At 48.6% G+C, this 22098-nt stretch overlaps 1 protein-coding gene across 2 annotated transcripts in view; it reads left to right on the plus strand.

The window, feature by feature from the left end:
- Window positions 1-1247: 1247 nt before the first annotated feature.
- LOC143973742 (sphingomyelin phosphodiesterase-like) overlaps window positions 1248-22098 on the plus strand; it is a 33097-nt gene continuing 12246 nt past the window's right edge. For both annotated transcript variants that reach the window (XM_077474583.1, XM_077474584.1), the window contains exons 1-2: window positions 1248-1500; window positions 16763-17526. In XM_077474583.1, coding sequence (XP_077330709.1) covers window positions 1330-1500; window positions 16763-17526 — 935 coding nt within the window. In that variant the 5' untranslated portion in view covers window positions 1248-1329. The remainder of the gene's footprint in view (window positions 1501-16762; window positions 17527-22098) is intronic.

Below are 22098 nucleotides of genomic sequence, written 5' to 3' on the forward strand. Positions count from 1 at the left end.
ATCCCCAACGCTGCCCAATGTGCCCACCGATCCCCAACGCTGTCCGAAGTGCCCGCCGATGCCCTGATAGCCAACGCTGCCCGATCTGCCTGCCGATGCCCCGATCCCCAATGCTGCCTGATGTGCCCGCTGATTCCCTGATCCCCAACACTGCCCAATGTGCCTGCCGATGCCCCAATCCCCAACGCTGCCCGATGTTCCCACTGATGCCCCAATCCTCAACGCTGCCCGATGTGCCCACTGATGCCCCAATCCTCAACGCTGCCCGATGTGCCCACTGATGCCCCAATCCCCAGCTCTACCCAATGTGACCACTGATGCCCCAATCCCCAGCTCTGCCTGATGTGCCCAGTGATGCCTTGATCCTAAATGCTACCCGATGTGCCCGCCGATGCCCAGATCTCCAATGCTGCCCGATGTGCCCGCTGATACCCCAATCTCCATGGCTTATTTAAAACTTTCTTTATTTTTTTTCCTTGCACATGATGGATATTATTTGAAGCTTCCCCTCATTTACTCATTTACTCATTTACTCATTTACTCATTTAGGGTGGCACAGTGGTGTAGTGAGTAGCACTCTTGCCTAGCAGTAAAAAGGGTTGCTGGTTCGAATCCCAACCAAGTCACCACCTGCCTGGAGTTCTCCCTGCGTGGGTTTCCTCCCACACTCCAAAGACATGATATGTACACAATGTATCCCCCCATGAGATATATATATATATATATGTACAATGTATCCCCCCATGAGATATATATATGTACAATGTATCCCCCCATGAGATATATATATGTACAATGTATCCCCCCATGAGATATATATATGTACAATGTATCCCCCCATGAGATATATATATGTACAATGTATCCCCCCATGAGATATATATATACACACAATGTGTCCCCCCTATGATATATATATACAATGTATCACCCTATGATATATATACAATGTATCCCCCATGATATATATATATACAATGTATCCCCCCCATGATATGTATAAAATCAGCAGAGCTTCCCCTCGGATCTCGGGGATTTCACTTGCATCGCTGAGTGTATTTTCCTTTAGTAAATAACCTCCAATGCATCATCTCAGGTCACAATGTAAACATTCTGCATTATCTGCACTTCCTGTCCGGAGAGCTGACACTCCACCAATCACAGCTCTGACTCCGCCCACTGCTGCAGTCTGATCTGCCAGTCCCCACCCACAACAGGGAGGTGGGAGGGGCTGTGTCACTAGAGAGTCGCATCTCCTATACAGAGAGAGGAGAGGAGAAGAGAAGAGAGTCCGATGCACCCGGGTGGCCCCTAATCTAGAGGCACACCATGTCCCCCATGCTGGTGTCGGTGGTCGGTGTGCTGCTGTTGTTCTCCCCCCTGGGGTCGGGTCTCCCCCTCTCCCATCACCCTCCCCCCATGTCCCTGGAATACAGCTGGCAGAATGTCACCTGCACCGCCTGTAAGGCGCTCTTCACCGCCCTGGACATCAGCCTGCAGGTGAGGAGGGGTCTGGGGATACAGGGGGTTAATGTATTTCCCTAGGTGCCCCCCGGAAGGTGGTGGGGTGAGTATACTGGGACTGGGGGTGACGGGGTCAATGTATTGGGCTGCCCTGGGGGTGAGGGGGTTAATGTGCTGAGTTGGGAGTGAAGGGGTTAATGTATAGTGTAGGGCTGGGAGTGAAGGGGTTAATGTGTAGGGCTGGGAGTGAAGGGGTTAATGTATTGGGCTGCCCTGGGGGTGAGGGGGTTAATGTGCTGAGTTGGGAGTGAAGGGGTTAATGTATAGTGTAGGGCTGGGAGTGAAGGGGTTAATGTGTAGGGCTGGGAGTGAAGGGGTTAATGTATTGGGCTGCCCTTGGGGTGACGGGGTTAATGTGCTGAGTTGGAAGTGATGGGGTTAATGTATTGGGCTGGGAGTGAAGGGGTTAATAGGGCTGGGAGCAATGGGGTTAATGAATAGGGCTGGGCGTGAAGGGGTTAATGAACAAGGCGGGGAGCGATGGGGTTAATACGTAGTGCTGGGTGGGGAGTGAAGGGATTAATATACTTGTTGCCAAGAAAAGGGTTAAAATGCAATTCCATAGAGAGCTGATGAAGGGGTTAATACCGGAGTAGTTAGCAGTGGGGGGGGAGGGGGGATCTGTGTTTTGCCCCCCCCCATGACTTGTAGAAGGACTGTTGCCCCCCCCCCTGTATTCTGTGTACCGGCCCTTTAATACCCACATCCGGGGAGTGCTGTGATTGGACTCTCTGATTGGCCCATGCCATCTGTGTGCGGGGGGGGGGGGGGGGAGGTCTGTAGCTCTGGCAGGGAAGGGGTTAATACACAGATACATGTGACTGGCATGTGAACCTTATTTACCCCCCTGGTGAGATCACGTGATCAGCCCTCCCCCATCATGTGACAGCCCCCTAGTTATTGATCTGAGATCTATGGGGTGATTGGTCGGCTCTCCATGGTGGGGGGGAGGGGGGAGTCAGTTGAGGTGACATCAGATCACCTTGTATAAGTACAGCCAATCAGGTGGAGGATGTAACCAGCTCATCGGGGGAGGGGCGCTCCTCGACTTCTCCTCCCCCTCCCACAACTTTTTATTTTATTTTCCATTCCACACGTTGAACCTTTAAAGCTGCCCATACACCATACAATCTGATTGTACAATCTCCTATAAGGAAGCATACAATCTGATTGTACAATCTCCTATAAGGAAGCATACAATCTGATTGTACAATCTGCTATAAGGAAGCATACAATCTGATTGTACAATCTCTTATAAGAAAGCATACAATCTGATTGTACAATCCCCTATAAGGAAGCATACAATCTGATTGTACAATCCCCTATAAGGAAGCATACAATCTGATTGTAGAATCTCCTATAGATGTAGGGATGACTATGTAGTGCCCGGGACTTCCTGATAGGATAAAAAAAAAGAATTGGAATGTTTCGGTTGGTCCTCAAATTGATACATTTTTATAAAATCCTACATGGATTGTACAATCAGATTGCAGTGTGTATGTCCTCCCTCAGGGTCACCACATACGTTGCAATCAGAATGTACTATCAACTTTTATATTTACAAATATCTATGTAATTCGAGGACCGACCTCATCTATCCAATCAGCCCCCCTCTCCCAGCATTCCATAGGAGATCATACAATCTGATTGTAGCGTGTATGGTGAGCTTCACTTCTACCATAAAGTATGTCATATAAGGCGTGGTGCAGATCCGTCCTCCTATTACACCGGGTTGGTAAATCTCGCGGTGACCACATTCACCTCCCAACTGACGGGCGATTTCATCGAAAACAATAAAAACTGGCAAGCGATCGAATAGTCCGCGCTTCCCACCCTAAGCGATTTCAGCTGGCCCATACACCGTACAATCCGATTTGGACTACCAGGGCCTGTCTGGGTACAAATCAGTTGCACCGGATTGCACAGTCTACAGCCAGCCTGGGACTCCGTTCTGATGGCAGTCGATCGGGCCAGGGTGGAAAAAACGATCGATCGTATATATATATATATATTCACGAATCTCACAAACCCAATCGTATCCTAAGGCTACATCTAGGGAGGTGTGTGTGGAGCCCATCGCTCCTTTGAAAGGCAATCTGTGTATAGGTAGCTTTTCAGAGGCAATTGACAGGGTGGGGAGGGGGGGAAGACTGCAAAGTGATAGGCCGTTAAGCGCGAGCGCCCACCGAGATTGTACCGTGTATGGCCAGCTGGAGCGTCTGATACGTTGTTTCTCTCAGGAGGATACAGAGATTCCTATTCTTCATTAATAGGAAAAAAAGAAAAAAAAAAAACCCCATAGAAACAAACGTCTTCCTGTCATTTCATATGTCATTTCTGGTAGAAAATTAATTAGAACCCCCAAATATTTTATATATAATATTTATAATAAATAAAAACATTTTTTTTCTTTTATTGAAAAATAAATAAAATAAATGCAATAAAAAAAAAATGTGTGTGTATATATATAAAATTACACACACATACATATATATATGCACACACAATAAAAAAATGTAGACACCCTGGAGAATAAAACGGCGGTCGTTGCAATATTTTATGTCACACCGTATTTCAAACATCTTTCAGCGATCTTTCAAACGTAATTTTTCTTTTCTTTTTTTTATGGGGGGAAAAAATAAACTTTTTTTTTTTTTTTAATAAAAAAAAAAAATAAGAAAACAGTAAAATTAGCCCCATTTATTATTATTATTTTATTTAAAAAAATATATATATTGTGAAATATGATATTATTATGCCGAGTAAATTGATACCCAACATGTCAAAAATAAGAAAACAGTAAAATTAGCCCCCTTTTATTATTATTATTATTTTTTTTTTATTTAAAAAAAAAAAAAAATATATATATATATATATATATATATATATTGTGAAAGATGATAATAATATTATGCCGAGTAAATTGATACCCAACGTGTCACGCTTCAAAATTTGCGCCCCCCGCTCGTGGAATGGCGACAAACTTTTACGCTTAAAAATCTCTATAGGCGAAGGTTTAACCACTTGCCGCCCGCCCTATTACAAATTGACGGCGGCAAAGTGGTTTCATAATCCTAACCGGACGTGATTAGGATTATGAGCCGCTGCGCGCCCCCGGGGGCGCGCATCGCGGCGATCGTTGTTGCGGGGTGTCAGTCTGACACCCGGCAACTACGATCTCGGTAAAGAGTCTCCGACGGAGACTCTTTACCACGTGATCAGCCGTGTCCAATCACGGCTGATCACAGTGTAAATAGGAAGAGCCGGTGATCGGCTTTCCCTCACTCGTGTCTGTCAGATGAGAGGAGAGGAGAGCCGATCGGCTGCTCCTCTGACAGGGGGGGTCTGTGCTGATCGATTATCAGCACAGCCCCCCCCAGGATGCCCACACTGGACCACCAGGGACACCACTAGACCACCAGGGAAAAGGTAATAAAAATCCATAATCCTCCCTAGACCACCAGGGTGCCAGTCAGCACAATGGGTGCCAATCAGTGCCCATAATGGATGCCAATCAGTGGCCACAATGGGCATCACTGATTGGCATGCATTATTGTTTGGCACTGATTGGCATCCATTACTATAACACCGATGCCGCCTATGAGTGCCCACCTGTTTCCCGCCTATCTATGCCCACCTGTTTCCCGCCTATCTATGCCCACCTGTTTCCCGCCTATCTATGCCCACCTGTGCCGCCTATCTATGCCCACCTGTGCCGCCTATCCATGCCCACCTGTGCCGCCTATCCATGCCCATCCGTGCCGCCCATCTGTGCCGCCCATCTGTGCCGCCCATCTGTGCCGCCCATCTGTGCCGCCCATCTGTGCCAGCTATCAGTGCCAATTTGTGCCACCTATCAGTGTCCGTCCGTGTCGCCCATCCGTGTCGCCCATCCGTGTCGCCCATCCGTGTCGCCCATCCGTGTCGCCCATCTGTGTCGCCCATCAGTGCCGCCTATCAGTGCCCATCAGTGTAGCCCCATCAGTGCCCATCAGTAAAGGAGAAAACATACTTATTTACAAAGTTTTGAAACTGAAACAAAAAAAAACATTTTTTTTCTCAAAATTTTCGGTATTTTTTTATTTGTAGCGCAAAAAATAAAAACCGTAGAGGTGATCAAATACCACCAAAAGAAATCTCTATTTGTGGGGAAAAAATGATAAAAATGTCATTTGGGTACAGTGTAGCATGACCGCGCAATTGTCATTCAAAGTGAGACAGCGCTGAAAGCTCAAAATTGGTCTGGGCAGGAAGGTGTTTAAGTGCCCCCCCTGGTATTGAAGTGGTTAAATAAATTGTACAGGTTGCATAAAAACATGCAACCTGCGTTACAGAGGAGGTCTAGGGTTTTTTTTATTTTTATTTATTTATTTATTTTTTTAGTTTTTTTGCATTTAAGTGTAGATATGAGAGGGCTATAATTATTGCTCTCGCTCTACCGATGTGTGGTTTGAACACCGTTTTCATATGCGGGCGCTACTCGCTTATGTGTTCGCTTTCTGCGCGCGAGCTCAGCGGGGCGCTTTACGTTTTTTATTTTATTTTTTTCTCATTTTTTTATTTTTACACTGTCCCTTTTTTTTTTTTTTTTTATTAAAAGGACCCATTACAAAGAATGTAAACAACCCTTGTAATAGAAAACAACCATGACATATGAGATCCGGGGGGGGGGGTCAAAAAGACCTCACATCTCATATTTACGCTTAAATGCAATAAAAAAATAAAAAAAAAATACGCCTTAAACATCGCCTATGGAGATTTCCAAGGGTAAAAGTTTGTCGCCATTCCACGAGCTGAGCGCAATTTTGATATTTTGAAATACTCTGCAATTATTCTGCAATTACTCTGCAACACTTGCCAATACTCTGCAACGCCCGCCAATACTCTGCAACGCCCGCCAATACTCTGCAACGCCCGCCAATACTCTGCAACGCCCGCCAATACTCTGCAATACCCCCCAATACTCTGCAACGCCCGCCAATACTCTGCAACGCCCGCCAATACTCTGCAATACCCCCCAATACTCTGCAACGCCCGCCAATACTCTGCAATACCCCCCAATACTCTGCAACGCCCGCCAATACTCTGCAATACCCCCCAATACTCTGCAACGCCCGCCAATACTCTGCAATACCCCCCAATACTCTGCAACGCCCGCCAATACTCTGCAACGCCCGCCAATACTCTGCAACGCCCGCCAATACTCTGCAATACCCCCCAATACTCTGCAACGCCCGCCAATACTCTGCAACGCCCGCCAATACTCTGCAATACCCCCCAATACTCTGCAACGCCCGCCAATACTCTGCAATACCCCCCAATACTCTGCAACGCCCGCCAATACTCTGCAATGCCCCCCAATACTCTGCAACGCCCGCCAATACTCTGCAATACCCCCCAATACTCTGCAACGCCCGCCAATACTCTGCAACGCCCGCCAATACTCTGCAACGCCCGCCAATACTCTGCAACGCCCGCCAATACTCTGCAACGCCCGCCAATACTCTGCAATACCCCCCAATACTCTGCAACGCCCGCCAATACTCTGCAATACCCCCCAATACTCTGCAACGCCCGCCAATACTCTGCAATACCCCCCAATACTCTGCAACGCCCGCCAATACTCTGCAATACCCCCCAATACTCTGCAACGCCCGCCAATACTCTGCAACGCCCGCCAATACTCTGCAACGCCCGCCAATACTCTGCAATGCCCCCCAATACTCTGCAACGCCCGCCAATACTCTGCAATACCCCCCAATACTCTGCAACGCCCGCCAATACTCTGCAATACCCCCCAATACTCTGCAACGCCCGCCAATACTCTGCAACGCCCGCCAATACTCTGCAACGCCCGCCAATACTCTGCAATGCCCCCCAATACTCTGCAACGCCCGCCAATACTCTGCAACGCCCGCCAATACTCTGCAACGCCCGCCAATACTCTGCAACGCCCGCCAATACTCTGCAACGCCCGCCAATACTCTGCAACGCCCGCCAATACTCTGCAATGCCCCCCAATACTCTGCAACGCCCGCCAATACTCTGCAATACCCCCCAATACTCTGCAACGCCCGCCAATACTCTGCAATACCCCCCAATACTCTGCAACGCCCGCCAATACTCTGCAATACCCCCCAATACTCTGCAACGCCCGCCAATACTCTGCAATACCCCCCAATACTCTGCAACGCCCGCCAATACTCTGCAACGCCCGCCAATACTCTGCAACGCCCGCCAATACTCTGCAATGCCCCCCAATACTCTGCAACGCCCGCCAATACTCTGCAATGCCCCCCAATACTCTGCAACGCCCGCCAATACTCTGCAATGCCCCCCAATACTCTGCAACGCCCGCCAATACTCTGCAATACCCCCCAATACTCTGCAACGCCCGCCAATACTCTGCAATACCCCCCAATACTCTGCAACGCCCGCCAATACTCTGCAATACCCCCCAATACTCTGCAACGCCCGCCAATACTCTGCAATACCCCCCAATACTCTGCAACGCCCGCCAATACTCTGCAATACCCCCCAATACTCTGCAACGCCTGCCAATACTCTGCAATACCCCCCAATACTCTGCAACGCCCGCCAATACTCTGCAATACCCCCCAATACTCTGCAACGCCCGCCAATACTCTGCAATACCCCCCAATACTCTGCAACGCCTGCCAATACTCTGCAACACCCGCCAATACTCTGCAACGCCCGCCAATACTCTGCAATACCCCCCAATACTCTGCAACGCCCGCCAATACTCTGCAATACCCCCCAATACTCTGCAACGCCTGCCAATACTCTGCAACACCCGCCAATACTCTGCAACACCCGCCAATACTCTGCAATACCCTGTCATAAATTGCCATAGTCGGTGATACCCTGCAATACCCAGCCATAGACATCCCCCCCCCCCTCCCGCCGCCCTCCGGTGCTTCTACCGACTCGCCAATACGATCAAAGCCAGAATCTTTTTTATTTTTCATTTCAGGCTTCCCAGCTTAGAGGTGAGATGTGGGGTCATATTGACCACATATCTCACTGTAAAGAGGACCTGTCATGCCATATTCCTATTACAAGGGATGTTTACATTCCTTGTAATAGGAATAAAAGTCATCAAAAATTTTTATTTTTGGGGAAAAAAATGTCAAACTAAAATAAAGTAAAATGAACAATAAAAAAAAGTTTTTTTTTTAAAGCACCCCTGTCCCCATGTGCTCGCATGCAGAAGCGAACGCATACGTAAGTCCCGCCCACATATGAAAACGGTGTTCAAACCACACATGTGAGGTATCGCTGCGAACGTTAGAGCAAGAGCAATAATTCTAGCCCTAGACCTCCTCTGTAACTCAAAACATATAACCAGTAAAAAAGAAAAATTTAAAGCGTCGCCTATGGGGTTTTGTAAGTAGCGACATTTGGCGCCATTCCACCAGCGTGTGCAATTTTGAAGAGTGACATGTTAGGTATCTATTTTCTCGGCGTAACTTCATCTTTCACTTTATGCAAAAATTGGGCTAATTTTACTGTGTTTATTTTTTTTTTTTTTTAAGCACAAAACTTTTTTTTTTCTCAAAAAAAAGCATTCGAAAAATTGCTGCGCAAATACCGTGCGAGATAAAAAGTTGCAACGACCACCATTGTATTCTCCAGGGTGTTTGCTAAAAAAAAACATATATAATGTTTTGGGGTTCTCTGTAATTTTCTAGCAAATAAATGATGATTTTTACATGTAGGAGAGAAATGTCAGAATTGTCCTGGGTGCTCCAGAACGCCTGATGGCGCTCCCTGCATGTTGGGCCTCTGTATGTGGCCACGCTGTGTAAAAGTCTCACACATGTGGTATCGCCGTACTCGGGAGTAATAGCAGAATGTGCTTTGGGGTGTAATTTGTGGTATGCATATGCTGTGTGTGTGAAATAACCTGATAATATGACAATTTTGTGGGGGGAAAAAAAAAACGTAAAAAAAATCTTGATTTTGCAAAGAATTGTGGGGAAAAAATGACAACTTCAAAAAACTCATCATGCCTCTTACTAAATACCTTGGAATGTCTTCTTTCCAAAAAAGGGGTAATTTGGGGGGCATTTGTACTTTTCTGGCATGTTAGGGTCTCAAGAATTGAAATAGGCCGTCAGTACTTCAGATGTGATCAATTTTCAGATATTGGCACCATAGCTTGTGGACTCTATAACTTTCACAAAGACCAAATAATATCCACCAATTTGTACTTATTTTTACCAAAGATATGTAGTAGTTTGAATTTTGGCCAAAATTTATGAAGAAAAAATGACTAATCTGCTAAATTTTATAACAGAAACAAAGAAAAAAAATTTTTTTTTTTTTTTTTTTTTTTTACAGAATTTTCGTTTTTTTTTCTTTTATAGCACAAAAAATAAAAAACTGAGAGGTGATTAAATACCACCAAAAGAAAGCTCTATTTGTGTGAAAAAAAGGACAAAAATGTCATATAGGTCCAGTGTTGCATGACTGAGTAATTGTCATTCAAAATGTGAGAGCACCGAAAGCTGAAAATTGGTCTGGTTATTAAGGGTGTTTAAGTGCCCAGTGGTCAAGTGGTTAAAGGGTCTATTTTACTGTTTTCTTAAATTTTTTATTTTTATTTTTTATTTTTTCCCCCAAAAAAATGACATTTGAAATATGGTGTGACATAAAATATTGCAACAACCGCCGTTTTATTCTCCAGGGTGTCTACATTTTTTTTATTTTTTTATTTTTTTTTATGTAAAGAGCATCCGGACAGTACTCACAGCGCTTCACTTTTTCCACATTTTGTTATGTCCCGGCCTTATTCCAAAATCGATTAAATCCATTATTTTCCTTTTAAAATTCTACAAACCATCCCCCATAATGACAACGTGAGAGAAGTTTCTTTGAAATCTTTGCAAATTTATTAAAAATCAAAAAAGAGAAAAAAAAATAAAAATCCCATGTACATGAGGCTGGCCATACACTATACAATTTTATTTTTTATTTTTTCAAATTTCTTTAGATTTACCTTCAACTATGTAGTGCACGGGACTGCCTGAGTGCTTACACAGTTGGAAGTGTTTGGGTTTGACCTCCTATTATTATATGGTTTTGGTAAATCTAAAGGAAAATTGCATAATGTATGGGCAGCCTTAGTACGACAGCCCCTCAGGATTGAGCTCAGGTGGATCCTGTGTCCACCCATCATCCTTCAGATGTTTCTACAACTCCCCAGGTCAGAAGGATATCGTATGCAGGTCACAGGGGTTTCCAATGCAGGTCAGAAGGATGCCAATCACAGTTAAGAAGGGCTTCCTCTGCAGGTCAGGAGGGAATCAATTTCAGGTCAGGAGGTCTTCCTCTGCAGGTCAGGAGGTCTTCCTCTGCAGGTCAGGAGGGCTTCCTCTGCAGGTCAGAAGGTCTTCCTCTGCAGGTCAGGAGGTCTTCCTCTGCAGGTCAGGAGGGAATCAACTGCAGGTCAGGAGGGCTTTCCTCTGCAGGTCAGGAGGGCTTTCCTCTGCAGGTCAGGAGGGCTTTCCTCTGCAGGTCAGGAGGGCTTTCCTCTGCAGGTCAGGAGGGCTTTCCTCTGCAGGTCAGGAGGGAATCAATTGCAGGTCAGGAGGGAATCAATTGCAGGTCAGGAGGGAATCAATTGCAGGTCAGGAGGGAATCAATTGCAGGTCAGGAGGGAATCAATTGCAGGTCAGTAGGGCTTCCTCTGCAGGTCAGGAGGGCATCAATTACAGGTCAGGAGGGCTTTCCTCTGCAGGTCAGGAGGGCATCAATTACAGGTCAGGAGGGCATCAATTACAGGTCAGGAGGGCTTCCTCTGCAGGTCAGGAGGGCATCAATTACAGGTCAGGAGGTCTTCCTCTGCAGGTCAGGAGGTCTTCCTCTGCAGGTCAGGAGGGCATCAATTGCAGGTCAGGAGGGCATCAATTGCAGGTCAGGAGGTCTTCCTCTGCAGGTCAGGAGGTCTTCCTCTGCAGGTCAGGAGGTCTTCCTCTGCAGGTCAGAAGGGCTTCCTCTGCAGGTCAGAAGGGCTTCCTCTGCAGGTCAGGAGGGCTTTCCTCTGCAGGTCAGGAGGGCTTTCCTCTGCAGGTCAGGAGGGCTTTCCTCTGCAGGTCAGGAGGGCTTTCCTCTGCAGGTCAGGAGGGCTTTCCTCTGCAGGTCAGGAGGTCTTCCTCTGCAGGTCAGGAGGTCTTCCTCTGCAGGTCAGGAGGTCTTCCTCTGCAGGTCAGGAGGGAATCAATTGCAGGTCAGTAGGGCTTCCTCTGCAGGTCAGGAGGGCATCAATTACAGGTCAGGAGGGCTTTCCTCTGCAGGTCAGGAGGGCTTTCCTATGCAGGTCAGGAGGGCTTTCCTCTGCAGGTCAGGAGGGCATCAATTACAGGTCAGGAGGGCATCAATTACAGGTCAGGAGGGCTTCCTCTGCAGGTCAGGAGGGCATCAATTACAGGTCAGGAGGTCTTCCTCTGCAGGTCAGGAGGTCTTCCTCTGCAGGTCAGGAGGTCTTCCTCTGCAGGTCAGGAGGGAATCAATTGCAGGTCAGGAGGTCTTCCTCTGCAGGTCAGGAGGGCTTTCCTCTGCAGGTCAGAAGGGCTTCCTCTGCAGGTCAGGAGGGCTTTCCTCTGCAGGTCAGGAGGGCTTTCCTCTGCAGGTCAGGAGGGCTTTCCTCTGCAGGTCAGGAGGGCTTTCCTCTGCAGGTCAGGAGGGCTTTCCTCTGCAGGTCAGGAGGGCTTTCCTCTGCAGGTCAGGAGGGCTTTCCTCTGCAGGTCAGGAGGGAATCAATTGCAGGTCAGGAGGGAATCAATTGCAGGTCAGGAGGGAATCAATTGCAGGTCAGTAGGGCTTCCTCTGCAGGTCAGGAGGGCATCAATTACAGGTCAGGAGGGCTTTCCTCTGCAGGTCAGGAGGGCATCAATTACAGGTCAGGAGGGCATCAATTACAGGTCAGGAGGGCATCAATTACAGGTCAGGAGGGCTTCCTCTGCAGGTCAGGAGGGCATCAATTACAGGTCAGGAGGTCTTCCTCTGCAGGTCAGGAGGGCATCAATTGCAGGTCAGGAGGGCATCAATTGCAGGTCAGGAGGTCTTCCTCTGCAGGTCAGGAGGTCTTCCTCTGCAGGTCAGGAGGGAATCAATTGCAGGTCAGGAGGGAATCAATTGCAGGTCAGGAGGGAATCAATTGCAGGTCAGTAGGGCTTCCTCTGCAGGTCAGGAGGGCATCAATTACAGGTCAGGAGGGCTTTCCTCTGCAGGTCAGGAGGGCATCAATTACAGGTCAGGAGGGCATCAATTACAGGTCAGGAGGGCATCAATTACAGGTCAGGAGGGCTTCCTCTGCAGGTCAGGAGGGCATCAATTACAGGTCAGGAGGTCTTCCTCTGCAGGTCAGGAGGGCATCAATTGCAGGTCAGGAGGGCATCAATTGCAGGTCAGGAGGTCTTCCTCTGCAGGTCAGGAGGTCTTCCTCTGCAGGTCAGGAGGTCTTCCTCTGCAGGTCAGGAGGGCTTTCCTCTGCAGGTCAGGAGGGCTTTCCTCTGCAGGTCAGGAGGGCTTTCCTCTGCAGGTCAGGAGGGCTTTCCTCTGCAGGTCAGGAGGGCTTTCCTCTGCAGGTCAGGAGGGCTTTCCTCTGCAGGTCAGAAGGGCTTCCTCTGCAGGTCAGGAGGTCTTCCTCTGCAGGTCAGGAGGTCTTCCTCTGCAGGTCAGGAGGTCTTCCTCTGCAGGTCAGTAGGGCTTCCTCTGCAGGTCAGGAGGGCATCAATTACAGGTCAGGAGGGCTTTCCTCTGCAGGTCAGGAGGGCTTTCCTATGCAGGTCAGGAGGGCTTTCCTCTGCAGGTCAGGAGGGCATCAATTACAGGTCAGGAGGGCATCAATTACAGGTCAGGAGGGCTTCCTCTGCAGGTCAGGAGGTCTTCCTCTGCAGGTCAGGAGGTCTTCCTCTGCAGGTCAGGAGGTCTTCCTCTGCAGGTCAGGAGGGAATCAATTGCAGGTCAGGAGGTCTTCCTCTGCAGGTCAGGAGGGCTTTCCTCTGCAGGTCAGAAGGGCTTCCTCTGCAGGTCAGGAGGGCTTTCCTCTGCAGGTCAGGATGGCTTTCCTCTGCAGGTCAGGATGGCTTTCCTCTGCAGGTCAGGATGGCTTTCCTCTGCAGGTCAGGATGGCTTTCCTCTGCAGGTCAGGATGGCTTTCCTCTGCAGGTCAGGATGGCTTTCCTCTGCAGGTCAGGATGGCTTTCCTCTGCAGGTCAGGAGGGCTTTCCTCTGCAGGTCAGGAGGGCTTTCCTCTGCAGGTCAGGAGGTCTTCCTCTGCAGGTCAGGAGGTCTTCCTCTGCAGGTCAGGAGGGAATCAATTGCAGGTCAGGAGGGAATCAATTGCAGGTCAGGAGGGAATCAATTGCAGGTCAGGAGGGCATCAATTACAGGTCAGGAGGGCTTTCCTCTGCAGGTCAGGAGGGCATCAATTACAGGTCAGGAGGGCATCAATTACAGGTCAGGAGGGCTTCCTCTGCAGGTCAGGAGGGCATCAATTACAGGTCAGGAGGTCTTCCTCTGCAGGTCAGGAGGTCTTCCTCTGCAGGTCAGGAGGGCATCAATTGCAGGTCAGGAGGTCTTCCTCTGCAGGTCAGGAGGTCTTCCTCTGCAGGTCAGGAGGGCTTTCCTCTGCAGGTCAGGAGGTCTTCCTCTGCAGGTCAGGAGGTCTTCCTCTGCAGGTCAGGAGGTCTTCCTCTGCAGGTCAGGAGGTCTTCCTCTGCAGGTCAGGAGGTCTTCCTCTGCAGGTCAGGAGGGAATCAATTGCAGGTCAGTAGGGCTTCCTCTGCAGGTCAGGAGGGCATCAATTACAGGTCAGGAGGGCTTTCCTCTGCAGGTCAGGAGGGCTTTCCTATGCAGGTCAGGAGGGCTTTCCTCTGCAGGTCAGGAGGGCATCAATTACAGGTCAGGAGGTCTTCCTCTGCAGGTCAGGAGGTCTTCCTCTGCAGGTCAGGAGGTCTTCCTCTGCAGGTCAGGAGGGCTTTCCTCTGCAGGTCAGGAGGGCTTCCTCTGCAGGTCAGGAGGGCTTCCCTCTGCAGATCAGGAGGGCTTCCCTCTGCAGGTCAGGAGGGCTTTCCTCTGCAGGTCAGGAGGGCTTTCCTCTGCAGGTCAGGAGGGCTTTCCTCTGCAGGTCAGGAGGGCTTTCCTCTGCAGGTCAGGAGGGCTTTCCTCTGCAGGTCAGGATGGCTTTCCTCTGCAGGTCAGGATGGCTTTCCTCTGCAGGTCAGGATGGCTTTCCTCTGCAGGTCAGGATGGCTTTCCTCTGCAGGTCAGGAGGGCTTTCCTCTGCAGGTCAGGAGGGCTTTCCTCTGCAGGTCAGGAGGTCTTCCTCTGCAGGTCAGGAGGGAATCAATTGCAGGTCAGGAGGGAATCAATTGCAGGTCAGGAGGGAATCAATTGCAGGTCAGTAGGGCTTCCTCTGCAGGTCAGGAGGGCATCAATTACAGGTCAGGAGGGCTTTCCTCTGCAGGTCAGGAGGGCATCAATTACAGGTCAGGAGGGCATCAATTACAGGTCAGGAGGGCATCAATTACAGGTCAGGAGGGCTTCCTCTGCAGGTCAGGAGGGCATCAATTACAGATCAGGAGGTCTTCCTCTGCAGGTCAGGAGGTCTTCCTCTGCAGGTCAGGAGGGCATCAATTGCAGGTCAGGAGGGCATCAATTGCAGGTCAGGAGGGCATCAATTGCAGGTCAGGAGGGCTTCCTCTGCAGGTCAGGAGGTCTTCCTCTGCAGGTCAGGAGGTCTTCCTCTGCAGGTCAGGAGGGCTTTCCTCTGCAGGTCAGAAGGGCTTCCTCTGCAGGTCAGGAGGGCTTCCTCTGCAGGTCAGGAGGTCTTCCTCTGCAGGTCAGGAGGTCTTCCTCTGCAGGTCAGGAGGGAATCAATTGCAGGTCAGTAGGGCTTCCTCTGCAGGTCAGGAGGGCATCAATTACAGGTCAGGAGGGCTTTCCTATGCAGGTCAGGAGGGCTTTCCTATGCAGGTCAGGAGGGCTTTCCTCTGCAGGTCAGGAGGGCATCAATTACAGGTCAGGAGGTCTTCCTCTGCAGGTCAGGAGGTCTTCCTCTGCAGGTCAGGAGGTCTTCCTCTGCAGGTCAGGAGGGCTTTCCTCTGCAGGTCAGAAGGGCTTCCTCTGCAGGTCAGGAGGGCTTTCCTCTGCAGGTCAGAAGGGCTTCCTCTGCAGGTCAGGAGGGCTTTCCTCTGGAGGGCATCAATTACAGGTCAGGAGGTCTTCCTCTGCAGGTCAGGAGGTCTTCCTCTGCAGGTCAGGAGGTCTTCCTCTGCAGGTCAGGAGGGCTTTCCTCTGCAGGTCAGAAGGGCTTCCTCTGCAGGTCAGAAGGGCTTCCTCTGCAGGTCAGGAGGGCTTCCTCTGCAGGTCAGGAGGGCTTCCCTCTGCAGGTCAGGAGGGCTTTCCTCTGCAGGTCAGAAGGGCTTCCTCTGCAGGTCAGGAGGGCTTTCCTCTGCAGGTCAGGAGGGCTTTCCTCTGCAGGTCAGGAGGGCTTTCCTCTGCAGGTCAGGAGGGCTTTCCTCTGCAGGTCAGGAGGGCATCAATTACAGGTCAGGAGGGCATCAATTACAGGTCAGGAGGGCTTCCTCTGCAGGTCAGGAGGGCATCAATTACAGGTCAGGAGGTCTTCCTCTGCAGGTCAGGAGGTCTTCCTCTGCAGGTCAGGAGGTCTTCCTCTGCAGGTCAGGAGGGCTTTCCTCTGCAGGTCAGGAGGGCTTTCCTCTGCAGGTCAGAAGGGCTTCCTCTGCAGGTCAGAAGGGCTTCCTCTGCAGGTCAGGAGGGAATCAATTGCAGGTTATAAGGGCTTTCCTCTGCAGGTCAGGAGGGCTTTCCTCTGCAGGTCAGGAGGGCTTTCCTCTGCAGGTCAGGAGGGCATCAATTACAGGTCAGGAGGGCTTCCTCTGCAGGTCAGGAGGGCATCAATTACAGGTCAGGAGGGCTTCCTCTGCAGGTCAGGAGGGCATCAATTACAGGTCAGGAGGTCTTCCTCTGCAGGTCAGGAGGTCTTCCTCTGCAGGTCAGGAGGGCATCAATTGCAGGTCAGAAGGGTGTTAACTTCAAAAATGCACCCGTCAATGAAATCTGAATGATCTCAGCAGAGTCTCAATCTGATGCCATTGACACAGGCCCAAGCACTGTCATGTGATAAGGCATTATGGATAATTCATTTTTAATCTCCCGTCTCTCTGTCTCTCTCCTCTCATTGCAGTTGGAGAGTAACATGGATCTGGTGGCGTCACTGGCGGTGAGGGTGTGTGACGCTCTGCACCTTGCGGAGCCCAGCGTGTGCAAGCAAGCAGTGCAGATCTTCAAGCAGGACATGATCATGGCCTGGGTCCTCTCGGTGTTGCGCCCCTCTGAGATCTGTGGTCTGCTCCTGGGCACTGACTGCGGCCACTGGGACATAGGCTTGGACTGGAATATTACTCTGCCCGCTGTGCCCAAACCCCCCGTACAGCCTCCCGTCCCACCAGCTCCGGGGTCTCCAGTATCTCGTGTTCTCTTCCTGACGGATGTCCATTGGGATCACGGCTACTCCCCAGGGAGTCCGATTACCTGCAAGGAACCCCTGTGCTGCAGGAACCGCCAATCAGAAGGACACGGGTCGGCTGGGTACTGGGGGGAATACAGCAAATGCGACCTTCCTCTGCACACCATCGAGTCTCTTCTGCGTCATGTTGCCAGCGGTGGCCCCTATGACCGGGTCTACTGGACAGGAGACATCCCGGCCCACAACATATGGGAGCAGACCCGGGGGGAACAGCTGGGCGCCCTCAGAACCATTACTGGACTCGTCAAGAAATACCTGGGCCCAGTGCCCGTCTATGCTGCCGTGGGCAACCATGAGAGTGCGCCTGTCAATAGCTTCCCTCCTCCCTCCGTGCATGGAAACCTGTCCTCCAGCTGGCTGTACCAGGCCATGGCCCAGGAGTGGAAGGAATGGCTTTCCCCAGAAGCTCTGGAGACACTCAGGTGAGATCCCGATTGTCTACTATATATAGAGCATTGTACCCCATGGTGCCCCTCAATATGGAGGCAGAGCCCGAGACTGAGGGTCCCGATCACTACATCTAATAGGGAACAGGAGGTATGAGGGTCCTGATTATTACATCTAATAGAGAACAGGAGGTATGAGGGTCCTGATCATTACATCTAATAGGGAACAGGAGGTATGAGGGTCCCGATCATTACATCTAATAGAGAACAGGAGGTATGAGGGTCCTGATCATTACATCTAATAGGGAACAGGAGGTATGAGGGTCCTGATCATTACATCTTATAGAGAACAGGAGGTATGAGGGTCCTGATTATTACATCTAATAGAGAACAGGAGGTATGAGGGTCCCGATCATTACATCTAATAGAGAACAGGAGGTATGAGGGTCCCGATCATTACATCTAATAGAGAACAGGAGGTATGAGGGTCCTGATCATTACATCTAATAGGGAACAGGAGGTATGAGGGTCCTGATCATTACATCTAATAGAGAACAGGAGGTATGAGGGTCCCGATCATTACATCTAATAGGGAACAGGAGGTATGAGGGTCCCGATTATTACATCTAATAGAGAACAGGAGGTAAGAGGGTCCTGATCATTACATCTAATAGAGAACAGGAGGTATGAGGGTCCCGATCATTACATCTTATAGAGAACAGGAGGTATGAGGGTCCCGATCATTACATCTAATAGAGAACAGGAGGTATGAGGGTCCCGATCATTACATATAATAGAGAACAGGAGGTATGAGGGTCCCGATCATTACATCTAATAGAGAACAGGAGGTATGAGGGTCCTGATCATTACATCTAATAGGGAACAGGAGGTATGAGGGTCCCGATCATTACATCTAATAGGGAACAGGAGGTATCAGGGTCCCGATCATTACATCTAATAGAGAACAGGAGGTATGAGGGTCCTGATCATTACATATAATAGAGAACAGGAGGTATGAGGGTCCCGATCATTACATATAATAGAGAACAGGAGGTATGAGGGTCCTGATCATTACATATAATAGAGAACAGGAGGTATGAGGGTCCCGATCATTACATCTAATAGAGAACAGGAGGTATGAGGGTCCCGATCATTACATCTAATGGGGAACAGGAGGTATGAGGGTCCTGATCATTACATCTAATAGAGAACAGGAGGTATGAGGGTCCTGATCATTACATCTAATAGAGAACAGGAGGTATGAGGGTCCTGATCATTACATATAATAGGGAACAGGAGGTATGAGGGTCCCGATCATTACATATAATAGAGAACAGGAGGTATGAGGGTCCTGATCATTACATCTAATAGAGAACAGGAGGTATGAGGGTCCTGATCATTACATCTAATAGAGAACAGGAGGTATGAGGGTCCTGATCATTACATATAATAGAGAACAGGAGGAATGAGGGTCCCGATCATTACATCTAATGGGGAACAGAAGGTATGAGGGTCCTGATCATTACATCTAATAGAGAACAGGAGGTATGAGGGTCCTGATCATTACATATAATAGAGGACAGGAGGTATGAGGGTCCCGATCATTACATATAATAGAGAACAGGAGGTATGAGGGTCCCGATCATTACATCTAATAGAGAACAGGAGGTATGGGGGTCCCGATCATTACATCTAATAGAGAACAGGAGGTATGAGGGTCCCGATCATTACATCTAATAGAGAACAGGAGGTATGAGGGTCCTGATCATTACATCTAATAGAGAACAGGAGGTATGAGGGTCCCGATCATTACATCTAATAGAGAACAGGAGGTATGAGGGTCCCGATCATTACATATAATAGAGAACAGGAGGTATGAGGGTCCCGATCATTACATCTAATAGAGAACAGGAGGTATGAGGGTCCTGATCATTACATCTAATAGAGAACAGGAGGTATGAGGGTCCCGATCATTACATATAATAGAGAACAGGAGGTATGAGGGTCCTGATCATTACATCTAATAGAGAACAGGAGGTATGAGGGTCCTGATCATTACATCTAATAGGGAACAGGAGGTATGAGGGTCCCGATCATTACATCTAATAGGGAACAGGAGGTATGAGGGTCCCGATCATTACATCTAATAGGGAACAGGAGGTATGAGGGTCCCGATCATTACATCTAATAGAGAACAGGAGGTATGAGGGTCCCGATAATTACATCTAATAGGGAACAGGAGGTATGAGGGTCCTGATCATTACATATAATAGAGAACAGGAGGTATGAGGGTCCTGATCATTACATCTAATAGGGAACAGGAGGTATGAGGGTCCTGATCATTACATCTAATAGAGAACAGGAGGTATGAGGGTCCTGATCATTACATCTAATAGAGAACAGGAGGTATGAGGGTCCTGATCATTACATCTAATAGAGAACAGGAGGTATGAGGGTCCTGATCATTACATCTAATAGAGAACAGGAGGTATGAGGGTCCTGATCATTATATCTAATAGGGAACAGGAGGTATGAGGGTCCCGATCATTACATCTAATAGAGAACAGGAGGTATGAGGGTCCTGATCATTACATCTAATAGAGAACAGGAGGTATGAGGGTCCTGATCATTACATCTAATAGGGAATAGGAGGTATGAGGGTCCTGATCATTACATCTAATAGGGAACAGGAGGTATGAGGGTCCCGATCATTACATCTAATAGGGAATAGGAGGTATGAGGGTCCCGATCATTACATCTAATAGAGAACAGGAGGTATGAGGGTCCTGATCATTACATCTAATAGGGAACAGGAGGTATGAGGGTCCCGATCATTACATCTAATAGAGAACAGGAGGTATGAGGGTCCCGATCATTACATCTAATAGAGAACAGGAGGTATGAGGGTCCCGATCATTACATCTAATAGAGAACAGGAGGTATGAGGGTCCCGATCATTACATCTAATAGAGAACAGGAGGTATGAGGGTCCCGATCATTACATCTAATAGAGAACAGGAGGTATGAGGGTCCCGATCATTACATCTAATAGAGGACAGGAGGTATGAGGGTCCCGATCATTACATCTAATAGAGGACAGGAGGTATGAGGGTCCCGATCATTACATCTAATAGAGAACAGGATGTATGAGGGTCCTGATCATTACATCTAATAGGGAACAGGAGGTATGAGGGTCCTGATCATTACATCTAATAGAGAACAGGATGTATGAGGGTCCCGATCATTACATCTAATAGAGAACAGGAGGTATGAGGGTCCCGATCATTACATCTAATAGAGAACAGGAGGTATGAGGGTCCTGATCATTACATCTAATAGGGAACAGGAGGTATGAGGGTCCCGATCATTACATCTAATAGGGAACAGGAGGTATGAGGGTCCTGATCATTACATCTAATAGAGAACAGGAGGTATGAGGGTCCTGATCATTACATCTAATAGAGAACAGGAGGTATGAGGGTCCTGATCATTACATCTAATAGAGAACAGGAGGTATGAGGGTCCCGATCATTACATCTAATAGAGAACAGGAGGTATGAGGGTCCCGATCATTACATCTAATAGAGAACAGGAGGTATGAGGGTCCTGATCATTACATCTAATAGAGAACAGGAGGTATGAGGGTCCTGATCATTACATCTAATAGAGAACAGGAGGTATGAGGGTCCTGATCATTACCTCTAATAGAGAACAGGAGGTATGAGGGTCCCGATCATTACATCTAATAGAGAACAGGAGGTATGAGGGTCCCGATCATTACATCTAATAGAGAACAGGAGGTATGAGGGTCCCGATCATTACATCTAATAGAGAACAGGAGGTATGAGGGTCCCGATCATTACATCTAATAGAGAACAGGAGGTATGAGGGTCCCGATCATTACATATAATAGAGAACAGGAGGTATGAGGGTCCCGATCATTACATCTAATAGAGAACAGGAGGTATGAGGGTCCCGATCATTACATCTAATAGAGAACAGGAGGTATGAGGGTCCCGATCATTACATATAATAGGGAACAGGAGGTACTAGGGTCCCGATCATTACATCTAATAGAGAACAGGAGGTATGAGGGTCCCGATCATTACATCTAATAGAGAACAGGAGGTATGAGGGTCCCGATCATTACATCTAATAGAGAACAGGAGGTATGAGGGTCCCGATCATTACATCTAATAGAGAACAGGAGGTATGAGGGTCCCGATCATTACATCTAATAGAGAACAGGAGGTATGAGGGTCCTGATCATTACATCTAATAGAGAACAGGAGGTATGAGGGTCCCGATCATTACATCTAATAGAGAACAGGAGGTATGAGGGTCCCGATCATTACATCTAATAGAGAACAGGAGGTACGAGGGTCCCGATCATTACATCTAATAGGGAACAGGAGGTATGAGGGTCCTGATCATTACATCTAATAGAGAACAGGAGGTATGAGGGTCCTGATCATTACATCTAATAGAGAACAGGAGGTATGAGGGTCCCGATCATTACATCTAATAGAGAACAGGAGGTATGAGGGTCCCGATCATTACATCTAATAGAGAACAGGAGGTATGAGGGTGCCGATCATTACATCTAAT

This window comes from Lithobates pipiens, unplaced genomic scaffold, assembly GCF_037356315.1.
Source record: "Lithobates pipiens isolate NorthernLeopardFrog02 unplaced genomic scaffold, aLitPip1_a1.2 Scaffold_94, whole genome shotgun sequence".
Classification (NCBI taxonomy): Eukaryota; Metazoa; Chordata; class Amphibia; order Anura; family Ranidae; genus Lithobates; species Lithobates pipiens.